The sequence below is a fragment of the Ambystoma mexicanum genome, chromosome 6q, assembly GCF_040938575.1.
Source record: "Ambystoma mexicanum isolate Mex_15411 chromosome 6q, UKY_AmexF1_1, whole genome shotgun sequence".
In the NCBI taxonomy this organism is placed as follows: domain Eukaryota; kingdom Metazoa; phylum Chordata; class Amphibia; order Caudata; family Ambystomatidae; genus Ambystoma; species Ambystoma mexicanum.
In genome coordinates, this window is record NC_090937.1 from 1,139,538,986 (window position 1) to 1,139,551,478 (window position 12,493).

The following is a 12,493-nucleotide window of genomic DNA, read 5'->3' on the forward strand; positions in this document are numbered from 1 at the left end:
CCCTGGGTGACAGAGGGGGAGGTCTTGGCAAAATTGTCCAGGCACCTAGTAGATCCAACTGGAGAAAGAAATGTCAAATTGACACCAATCTAGATTTCCAGAGCAGCCCAGCCATCTTGTCCTGCCATTCGTTCCAAGTGGGAAATACCAGATGGCTGGCCTCAGAGAGCAGCCATCTGGTAGTGCAATGCATTCTAATGGGCCTGAGCAGGAAGGGCCTTTCACCCCCTGGCAAAGAACTGCCATGCCCCGCTGGGCTTCAGGACAGTCGACCCACTTGGGAGGCAAGCGCCCACAGTCACGGGAAGCACCACCGGCCATCCTTGAGCTCTACAGCTTTTTCTTCCAGGGAGGGATGGGGACCCCGCCGGGGCTGCGCAGGACTGCCGCTGGGATTGGGGATGGTCAGCCTTTTTCTTTTCCGCACAGGTAAGCGCACCCACGCATGTGAGGTCTGGTTTTCGTCGGAACATGGGCATGAACCTGAAAGGTAGGACATGTGTTTTGGTCATTTCCCGGTGGGACAGGTGTGAAAATAGTCTTTTTTTTTGTCACATTTACAACTTTGCAGTGCGTTTTGTTTATAAAATTCTAGCGCGATTCACGCAAGTGAGACCTCTTAGGATTCCCACGGGTGTCTTCTTTTCAGAAATGGATGGGGTTCCCCGATTTACTTGGTGGCTGTTGACACCCCATGCCCATCTGTGGGGCAGGATGAATCTTAGATTTTTTGGGACAGTTGACATACCAATGGTTTACCCTTTTTCTTTTACGCCCAGCTAAGCACACCCAGGCATGTGAGGTCTGATTTTCGTTGTGACGTCTGTGTGAACTTGGGAAGGTAGGACATATGGCGTTTTGCAAGAGTTTTTTTGTTGGTCACATTTACAACTTTGTAGTACATTCTGGGGATTGACGCAAGTGAGACCTCTTAGGATTGTCACAGGGGTCTTCTTTTCAGAAATGCATGGGGTTCCATGTTTTCCTTGGTGACTGTTACACCCCAGGCCCAAATCTGTAGGTTGTCCACAAGGCCAAATACAGTTTGGATTTGGTCTTCCCACAGTGTTTGGTGTACTAGTGGTTTAGCCTTTTCCCTTTGCGCCCAGGTCAGTGCACCCACACATGTGACGTGTGAGATACTGTTTTCATCGGGACCCTTGGGCAAACATGGGAAGGTAGAACATGTGGTGTTGCCCGCTTGTTTCTTGTTGCAAATATCTACAAAATTGTTTTATTTCTCTACATTTTAAACTTTGCTGGGCATTCAGCTTAAGAACTTCTCGAGCAAAACAAGCAAGTAATGCCTCTTTGGATTCCCACAGGTGTTTTCTTTTCTTGGTGGGTGTGACTCTATAGTCCTAAATGTCTGCCCTGCCTGCAAGCCTAAATTTGACGTCGATCTGGTTTTCTCAGAGCACCTGACATATCTGTACTTTAGCCCTTTCCCTTTTGGACTCCTCCATAGCGCCCACACATGTGAGGTACGGTGTTCATTGCGATCCCTCTGTGAATGTGGCCAGGTAAACATTATTTTGTTCCCTGTCTGCATCAAAATATTCTATTTTTCCAACTTTTCCTATTTGCCGTGCATTCTGTGTAAAACATTCTTCTGCAATCAACAAAAGCAAGATGTATTTGGATACCTCTGGGTTTATCCTTTCCAAAATTGCATGGGGTTGCCATTCAATCCCTTGGTGGTTGTGATGCCAGAGCCCTCAATGCGTGTATTTGCCGCAAGCCCAAATATGCTCTTCACTGAACATTTCCATGCTGGGAGTTTATTCCTTTCCTTTCTGCCCAGGCCAGCGGACCCACGGATGTGAGGTACCATTTTTATTTTATATTTTTACATTTATTAAGCATGCTAAACCCATAGGCATCAAGGCGCTGGTTGCAGCATTGAGAGAAGATGGCTGAAGGCTACATAGGATATGTACAGGTTACATGCGGCTAAGATAGATATCAGAGTTACCCTTAAAAGGAAGGATGCTTGCACAGGGTGCATAAGATAACTACAGGTTACAATTATGCTTACATACAGTTTCATGCAGATAGGTGAAGATTTTAGTGAATATGTTATAAAGTGTTGGAGAGACACATGCGCCTTGTAGTACTCCACAAGTGACTGGGGGCGGCTGCATTGTTGGGGCAAACACTCTCATGTTTGAGAAATGAGATTGAGGCTAGGTGCCTGCATAGGATTTGGTGGCCCACCAAATCAAAGGCTGCTGACGGGTCCAGTATCAAGAGGCGTGCTGGGTTTTTATCAAGAGACCCCTGACAATATGCCAAGGTAGGTCATGCATGGTTTGCTGAGCATTTCATTGTTTTTCCAGTAGCAAATATCTCAAAATACTGTGCATTCTGGGTAGAAGATTCTTGCGGCGCCAGCAATGCATGCTGGGTGTATTTGAATTCCCACATGTCGTCTTTTTGAAAATGTTTCTGGTTCCTTGTTTTCCTTTTGTGAATTAGCCATTTCCTTTAAGGCCAGGGACAGTGCACCCACACATGAGCTACAATTTGTATCGGGACACCTGTGGGAATGTGGGACGGTAGAACATTTGTTGTTTTCTGTTGGTTGTGATAATGTTTTCGTACATTTCCTACTGTGCTTCGTTGCACAACCCTTTCATTTCCCAAATGTGCCCTGCATTCAGTCGCTGCTTTAGGCACTGCGGGCTTTTGTGGACTACGCAAGTCACCTACCCTTCAAAAGGCCAGCCTGTGTTCTTTCAAAAAATGTATGCTTTGCATTCTTCAAATAAAGAGGGTCGGGTTGAGTGGGCACCGGTTGTCACTAAATTCTTTTTTAAGAAAAGAATTTCACAAACCTTTTATTGGATTTTGTGGTCCTGTAGACAAGATACGCTCACTTGCACTGTGCGTTATAGAAGTACAATTTGGATGGTGCCTAGGTTGGGGTGACCGAGGAGTTTGGAAGTACTTTGTATGAGTAACTCACATACATTTCCCAAAATCGAATATCATATGATTTTCAGTATTTCATATACAAAAATTAAAAATTCAGTTCTGTATTCCTTATTCCTTTCTACAAACTTGGCTGAGTGATCGACTTGATAACGATAAAAAGGAAAGTTTCATTTCACAGACACCGGTGCTTTAAATAAAGTCCAATGCATTTCGGTCCAGGGGAAATATATGTGAATTACTCACACAAGGTCCTTCCAAACTCCTAGGTCACCCCAATCTAGGAACCATCCACATTTATTGGCCTTCTTCACCCCATTGGTTTTCATTATTTTCAAATGCTAAGTTGGTCACTTAAGGCCGTGAGCATAAAAATACGGTGTACCATGGCTTGGTTAATGCTTGTGGTTTTGCTCGTTTTGTGAAACCTTATGAAAAATTGATTTCCTAACAAGAAGAGTCGGGGAGTGTAGCAGTGCATTGCTTTTCTGAATATTCATGGAAGCTACTACTACACCAGCCTCTTCCTCAATCTGCCTCTCGCCTCCCTCTGCCCCCTTCAGCTAATCCAGAAAAGGACTGCAAGACTTATCCTTGGCCTCAAGTCCAGGGACAGCATCCCTCCAGCCCTAAACTCTCTCCACTGGATCCAGTGACCGTGAGGATCAAATTCAAGACCCTTTGTATCATACACAAGACTGTCTGGGGCCTGGGAGCTCTCTACATCCAGCTTCCCTCTCTAAATACCTCCCTGCCAGAGTTATTCGGTCATCTGGCCCAAACTCTCTGCTGGTCAAACGTTTCTCCAAGCAGGAAGTTGGCGGTAGATCCCTTTCATCAGCAGGTTCTTCCCTTTGTGGAACAGTCTCCCTGCCCCCCTCAGACTTGAGCCGGATCTTCTTAAGCTCTGGAAAATTCTCAAGACTTTCCTTTTCTCCTCTTCCTTCCCTCTCCACCTCTCCTGCTAATATCCATCTGCCGCAGCGACTGGGGCCTGATCCCTTCTGAATCATACAGGGCCAGACCAGTCCTCCCAGGATCCCTTGCCAGCACTTGCCCTCTGGCACCTTCTCCCCGGACTAACCGAACCTGGTCCACCATGTCCATCGCACGTACCGCCCTTTCCCCTCTCTTTCTCCTGGCACTTGCCATCTTGCCCTTCCCTCCCACCCCCCAGCACTTACTCACCCCCACTTTTTTGGGCACCCCCTCCTACACTTCTCCTGCTCCCCCTCACTTGACACCTTTATCTTGCACTGTAGGATTGTCACAAGGCCAATATAGCCATTATTGTTGTTTTTGTAGGTTTCTTTCCTATGTCCCTACAACCGCCAAAATATGTCTTATTGTGTATATGCGCCATGCAAATGTCCAATAAATAAATGACCTTATAAGTGTAAACATGTCCTACTTTTATTTGTCATTTTTGCAATTTTTTGGCAAATTACAGGAATTAAGGGTAAATGGCTCTTGCCTGATCTGCCCAAATGAACTTTAAATGTAATCAACTTTAAGAAATGTATGCCTTTCTGAGGTTCTATTCATCTTTCCTACCCTCCTCTTCCATTCCGTGCAATCATGTCCAATTTAAAAAGGAAAATGTGCCTACCTCTAATAATAAAAACTGGAGTAACACTTATGAAAAATATATTTTCTTGGTTCCACACAACCTGTTCTTGAACGCTTGGAAAATGGCGAATTCAAAACTGCAAACCTTTTTGTTCATAGCTTTTACAAGAAAGAAATGTGTTCTTTTCTCACACCCCACTACAGCAAACCACAAATCCTTGGTAGCGTTACAACTACCTTCATGTGGGAGGAAAAGGGTCCAAGGATAACACTTGTAACAAGAAAGTCAACATACCGAAATGTCTTCGGCACTGGGAGAAAAAACCCTCAGCAGTTAAGGGGTTAATCCCCATATTGCGAGAACAAGTATTTTGAGGGATCCCTGTTTAGTCTGTCACTAACACACAGGATATAATACGAAGCGTATGTGAAACCCTAAGCAGCTTCACCATAATAAGTCTTTCTCTTGAAATTTGGCATATCTGGAGGTCTTTGACATCCCAAATTGACCAGAGGCACTTGTACACTTCAACTGTTGTGACAATTATAATGAACAACATTCTCATACCAGCCCTTGTTCCGTAATTTGTAACTATTTGATACGCAACATGGACTCATTCCGTCATAATGCCCACCTACTAACGCCTATGTTCTGCGTCTTCCATTATATGTAAAGTCAGTGATACTAAGTAAGACTCTGCACATTGAGTCTCTGGCAATTGGGGCACCACAAAGGCGCTGATCAGTCTCGAGATTAGATGTCCCCTTAGTATTGAGTTTTGCTGTAGTTAAGTTGTATCAATTGGCATTCAATATCTTTTGACCACCTGCTTTGGATATCGGGATTCTGAAATTCCAGTTCTTTTTTTCTTCACTTCTCATGTATTTGGGGATGCTACAATCTTAAACCGTATAACGTAATTTGTATATCCTTCACTGTTGGCTGTAAATTATCCTTCACTATTAATTTAACAATGTATCAACATTGAAAAGACACACACATTGCCATCTACAATCGGCAGAACAAACTGTTTATTTGGCATCTGGTAAACCTGTTAGTGTTAATGCTTCAGTGTTTTATGATTTGTCTTTAAGATAGACCTAAAGAATGCCAACCCAGAAAGAGTTGAAAAACAAATTGAAAAGGTGTTTGACATTCCAAGAGAGAACTGCATTCGGGTAAGAGATGTGAAGCCAGTTTTATATTTTTTAATACATATTCTTTTATCACTAGGATGCTGTAGATATTGGAAGGTCGTTCTTTCAGAAATGTTTAACCTTAATACCTTAGTAAAGAGATTGCTGCAAATAAGCCAATTATTCGTTTTAATGCATGTGTTTTTTTTAAATTGTACTGTCCCTATGCCTGCCTTTTTGTTACCCTCAAACTATGTGGGTGGTTTTGCACAATCCAGGTTATTTGTTGGAGCCGACCCCATTTAAATATGTTTCAATCCTGAAAACATAAAACCTTTTTTTTTTGTTTTTAAAACAAAATTCCGGAATACTCTTGTGATTCTGACAAATATAAACCATGTTCCACAAACCAAGGCACGTTTAACTGAATTTCATTCGTTTTAACACTTGCAAGTATGCGTTTTTGGTTTACACGGTTACTAATCTGTGTAAATGAATTGGTTCCATTGTCATGGATCGGTTTGCCGACCACCACCACAGTAGACTTTGTGCATATTTTGGACACTGTGAAGTAAGGCCTCTCAAGTAGGATATACCACATGACTCCATTCTGTCCCCAGTCCTCTTCAAACTCTACATGTAACATCTGTGGAGCCTCTGTGAGGCCTCTGAGATCTTTTCACCAAACACGAACCTCAAGATACACCCATACGCAGATGGCACCCAGGTTTACCTATCCTGTTGCATTCCACCCTCTCTATACCAACAGTACAGCGCATCTCTGTAAAACAGCAAGCCCAATGCTAGCACCCTCCCATTATAAATAACGCTATGAGCAATAAAAATAAGTAAAATAAACTGCCATTGATTCAAGCACTGTTTGTCCCTTATTTAAGCTGTGATGTCAAGCATCTACCTGAAACTCAATGGGACAAAAAATTAAATCCATTTCCTAGAAAATATGTTCAATCATGCCCAAGTCCAGAATTGGTTGACTGACATAAAGTTCCACGGATTCACAACGTAACTCTCATCCATTGCAAAATCTCTTGTTTTTACCATTGACTGTGACCTCTAATTCAAAGGTACATTGCCAAAAAGACTCAAGCAGCATGCCATCATCCACAAAGTCCAGCCTTTTATCCCTGTCCGGAGTTTCAGAACCGGCTTAGAAGCTGAACTCATCTCCCAGCTTGACTGTGGCAATGCCCCACTCGCAGCAGTCCCAGATCCACCTTCTCCCATCTGAAAATTATCCTGCAGCATGCCTCATCACAGGACTAAGAAAAAATGCAACCACATCACCCCATTCTAATATTTTCAGCATGCATAGTCTTCAAGACAGTCTGCATCACCTACAAAGCAGTCACAATCAAACTACATCAACGGGCTGAGAAACTCACCATCTCCTGAGGGTAAGTGCACTAACAGAAGCCACAACCCCGCTGGACTGGAAACCTGGAACTGCAAGAGAGAAGAAACAAGGAAACTGGTCTTGTCCTACCATGTACCGTGTCTTTGGAACAAGTTCAGAACACACAGAATATTGACCTCTCCCTCCCAACCTTTGGAAAGGAACTGAAGCCTCAAGTCTATAAAGAAAATTGCGCCAATCACTGAAATCGTCACTCAACCCTCATATCCCCACCCCCTCTGGAGTGCCGCCTGGCCCCTGCTTCCCGATTCATCCTGGCTCAACCGCCCCCAAACCTTTACTTGTAACCCATGGGTGCATTCCCCATATACAGCGCTCTGTTGCGTCTCAGCTTGGTTCATGAAAAGGAATCACATACATACATTCATACATGCATATTAAGAAGAAATGCATCTACGAGGTAGAATTTCATGTCATGTTACATAGCGCTATATTGTGTAGTAGGCTATCATCTGGCAGAATTAACTGCATCTTGGAGCAGATGACAACATAGAACACATTTAAGCGTGTAAAGAAAGTGCACCAGTCAAACTTTAGCCTTACCGTGACCATGAAAGCAGTGTGGCTGTTACTTAAATGAAACCGTAGTGAGGGATTTTTTAAATAGCATGAGGTCTGTCATGTTATGAAGGTGCCATAGAAGAGAATTCCAGAGTCTAGGACCCTGGACCGAAAAGTACGGCTCTCCCCTGGAGGAGCAGCGGAATGATTGTTGGGGGGGAGTTTTCCTAAAGTCTGCCTGTGTTAAGACTTTACAAAACTATCCCTTGGTATACAGGCCCCTACTTGTAGTATACGCCTGCAACTCAAGGTTTTGGTAGTATGGCAGAGCAGCCAGTCTTATCTTAGGAGGGAGATGTGAACTTTAGGTAAGTACAATGAATACATGAACCCAAAGAAACTCTTACACACTTGTAGTTATAGTAACATTGTTATTTATTTTATATGCACATGGTTAAAGTTAAATCTTAGTTTGAAATAGTACTTACCTAAGTAACACAATATAAAATCAAAGCAGTGCTTCAGGTGAGTAAACCATAAGTTCTATTATGTTGATAAATACGGTGCACCGCTACCACCCAAGCGCAGTCTCCAGGCACGCATTTGGCTCTGCAAAAAAAAAAAATAGGACGGCGTTGGTTAGTGAGAGAAGAGTGATAGGATAGGTCCAGAACCAGGAGAAACTGGCATCTGTGCGTTTTGCCTTGCGGATGCTTGGTTGCCTGCACAGGCTTATTGTATCCATACGGGTAACGTCTAATCCCTTGGTCGTTTTCATGTGACTGTGTTATGTAGGAGTGTGTCAGTGTGTTTTATGTGTAGATTGGATGGTGTTTCAGGTTGTGTGCACTGGCTTGTTGTTGTATCAGTAGGAGTATGTTTCGATTTTATTTTTTTTATTTTATATATTTTTTTTTTTTTAAAACTTGTGTTACTTGTGGTGGGTGTGTGTTAGTGTATTGGTTCGCTAGCCCAGTGTATAGTGTTTGGTGGTGTGCTGAAGGAAGCAGGAGCGGGGTGGTTAGTACATTGGCTACTCTCTAAGTTCCTCTATGTGGCCAATCTACGCAATTCTATATAGTGATACGCATGGTTAATTTCACAGTTCATCTAAATGTGACGGGTGGCTAATCTTCACAATTCTATCTAAGTGAGACGTGTGTGTGGTCCTTGCAATTGCTAAATGGATACATGACACCATTGGGCTAACCGCAGGGAATTGCTACCTGACACAATTAGAGCAGAATATGGCAAATTAGGCTAAAAGCAGAATTTGGCTATGGGCCGCAATGAAGATTGCCCATGTTTACTGCACTGGTCAGTTTTGATTCTATTAAAGACAAGGAGGTGAGCATTATGCTTTTCTTTCTTTATTGCCACCAATACAGCAATTCAAAATTTTAAACATTTAAACTAACATATTTTTCTGTTTGGGGTAGCAAAAAGAAAACACTCCTAGTTTAAAGTTTTAACTGCAGTCCAAGAGGCTCCAAAATGCCAAAACTGCAAATCCCATGAACCTCTCCCTCTTCATAGTCCTGAGGCTGTACTCTTTCCACCTATCCGGTGTCTGCCCCCTGTGTAAGAATCCCCAACTCTGGGTTCCTTCCTCTTTCTTTGATTTCAACACAATCCAGTGTCAACTTTCGAACGAACCAACTTCCTGAACTCCACATAGAGATAACTCTGGTCTCTCGACTCCCATGGTCCAACGGGACAACTTGCTTCGTCATGGCACGACGCTGCTGGCGTACTCGAGCAGCCTTCTGCTCATCTCCTAGGAGAGAGCTAAATACATCATGAGGGTTGGAATGCTGAGCCTCGTCACAAAGTAGAAGGCACAAGAAAAACACAGTACTGTAATCCGCATCTTAGTCACATTCAGCTGGGTGGAATATAATGCTCGTCTCCTTGTCTTTAATAGAATGAAGACTGACCAGTGCAGTAAGCATGGACAATCTACATTCTATGGCAAGACGGAGGCAAGCATTATGCTTGTTCAAAGCTCGCCACCACTCTTTTAGTCATGTCTGACACTGGTTTAAAATAGAACGTTTTAAACGTGGATACTGAGGACCAATCTGCTGCTTTCATTATATCTTGCAAAGACATTCCTGCAGAAAACGCTCTAGAAGCCATCGCACCCCTCACAGAATGCACGCCAAATAATGCTAAATCTATGCCTGTCCACTGCATTACTTCTCTCACCCACCTGGCTATCGTCACCGTGGCTATCGCATGATGGGGCTTCCTACGCTCAATTAGCAGCTGGGTGATGCCTCGCGACCTAATGTGCGCTGTCGCTGCCGCGTAGTCCTTGATGCATTGCGCTACTCAGTTTCTTCTTGTCTGGAAAGTATGGGTAAGAAATTACTCTAGAGTCGGTTTTAGTCCTCTGCACTATGGTAAGTGCTACCCCCTCCAGGTAGAATATCTTTCTGTCTTATTTCTAGGGCTTTCACATCTGAAACCCTTCGACACGCCGTCTAGCAAAGCAACATTGCTATCCTGCCCGAGAGCTGCGACCGCGAGAGGCACCTGTTCTCCGGCCATCCCATAAATAATTGCAGGACGTCGCGGACGTCCCATAAGCTTGCGTACTGTAATGCTCACCTGGTTTCCGCGGGGGTGCTGGGGTACGGTTGGAGCCCTCCCTTGGTCTGGTTCCTCAGAATCACCTTCCCCCTCCAAGAGTGGTTGGACCTGCTGCTCAGGAGATGGATGTTGCCCCTTTGTGAAGAGGAGAGGCAATGAGAACGGAGTGGGGACCCTGTGACTTCCTCCAGCCCTTTCGTGCCAGAATATGGTGGGCAAGCACTTTCCCATAGACGCTCACCTGTAGTTTTGTAATGTTGAGCTATCTGTCCTGCCTTTCCTAGCAAGGGCGCGCAGAACGGACCGAGTTAACTTCATTGGCCCGTGGGAAGGTTGATCCAGACCGACTGCGACCAATCCAAGTATGAGGTAAATCTTTAGTATGAGTATAGTTCGATCGGAATGACTGTATTCCATCTGGCGGTAATTCTTGCAATGTCTCATGTATGTATGCGGCTTTGTGAGCTCATATAAGTTCAAACCTGTTTATTCTTTTCCCTCGTAGGTGTAGGCCGACGATGGAAGAATGGTGTCCGGGCCTTCAGTGAAGATTTGTGGTGGAAAGTGGGTGTCTCTGGCTCCGACTGTGGTGAGTGTTGTCTCGGAAGAAGACTCGACTCAGGCCGTAATGAAATGGAGGTAGAAGAAGAGTCCGGCACAGGCCACACCAAGTTGCAGGTAAGAGGCGCGTTCAGCAATGCAGCAGCTGGAGCGCTAGCGATGTGGAGGCTGGCAACAGCTAAGATGCGAGCTCAGCGACGAAGTAGCTGGAGAGAAGATGCTTATGGAGATGAAGCGGAAGACTGCTGGTAATAAGCGTTCCCTGGAAATCTCGAAAAGATGAGGCTGTAATCCAGCGAGGCACAGGTAGGTACAGCAGAGAGCGTTACGCTGCTTAGAGGCAGAATAACACGAAGCGAGGGCACGTGGATGAGCTGGCCTTATGTAGGCTGGTTCAGGCCCTTCCCATACCTCCGCCTACAAACTCCACCTTGTCCTTTTTTGGGCCTGTAGCACATGCCTTCCAGTTCTGTTCCTTGGGCCATGCCCAGCCCAGTTGCACACGCCCTAGGCCTAGAGTGTGCAGAGCACACTTTAACATGAGCCTGGCACCAGAGGCACCAGCACTGGGTCTAATGGGACCCTGGAGATGAGGAAGGACTGGCCCCATGACCAGTGGCCATGACACATACTTGGGTTCCGGTGGCCTCATCAATTTGATCCTTCTCAGCAGCCTGTGGACTGCTGGATGCTCTCCCACCAGATTACCCTCCACCCTGTCGTGACCCGCAGACAGTGGATCTATATACTCCTAAGGTTCTATATGCGCAACCTTTGTGGAATCTGGCAACTAGGAAATTAAGTATGTGCACTACAGGTGCCAAAACGGGATCCAACTGCTGGTCTGCGCACCATCGCGCCCAAGCATCCCATGCTGAACTATAGCTCTGAATGGTGGAAGGCGCCCAGGAATCTCTGATAGAGTCCGCAGTGAACATGCAAAATGCCCGGCAGTTCCCATCTCTTCCTGAAATTCTGCAAGCTATCAGGTGCAGGGTGCCCGCCTCCACCAGCGGGTGACACTGGACGGCAGGGTTGAGGAGGAGGTCCGGGTGATGCAGGACTATCCTCGGAAAATCCGAAGAAAGTTCCATCACTACTGGAGACCAGGGCTGGGACTTCCAGAATGGGACCACTTACACAAACTCTGCTGGCTCCCTGCAAGCTTTCGCTAGAACCCTCGTGATCATGATGAATGGTGGGAATGCGTAATGCACTGCCCCCACACAAGACTGGAGGAACGCATCTGTGTCCGCTGCCTCCGGGTCCACCCTCCAGCTGAAATACCTGCACGTCTGTGCGTTCAGTCTGGATGCAAATAGATCTGTATCTAGGGGGCCCCACACTTCTTGCAAGCTGTGAAATACCAGGGGAAGTAGCTTCCAGTCGCTGAAATCTGCTAGATACTGCAAGTTCAAGTCTGCAACGTCGTTCTGTGCTCCTGGAAGATACCACTTTCTAATATTGAAGGCAATAGTGCAATCCTTTGCTAGCTCTGCCAGCATCCACAACTTGGTACCGCCGAGCTTGTTGATATAGTGTACTGCTGAGATGTCCATCTTCAGCAACACGCAGCACTTGGCTCTGCCTTTGGTAAAGGCTTGTACTGCAAAGGAGCCTGCCAGTAATTCGAGACAGTTTATGTGAAGCCGTAATTCATCCTAAGACCATTTTCCCCCTGTCTCTGCTTGCTCGCATCTGGCCCCTCATCCTGCCCTGCTTGCATCGGACTCTATTATCAAGTCTGGAACGTCACCGAAG

At 45.3% G+C, this 12,493-nt stretch overlaps 1 protein-coding gene across 3 annotated transcripts in view; it reads left to right on the top strand.

Annotated features, from left to right (window-relative positions):
• Positions 1 to 12,493, top strand: part of GUF1 (GTP binding elongation factor GUF1) — a 719,613-nt gene that overhangs the window by 264,805 nt on the left and 442,315 nt on the right. For all 3 annotated transcript variants that reach the window (XM_069631727.1, XM_069631729.1, XM_069631728.1), the window contains one exon: positions 5,599 to 5,682. In XM_069631727.1, the coding sequence (XP_069487828.1) occupies positions 5,599 to 5,682 (84 nt within the window). The remainder of the gene's footprint in view (positions 1 to 5,598; positions 5,683 to 12,493) is intronic.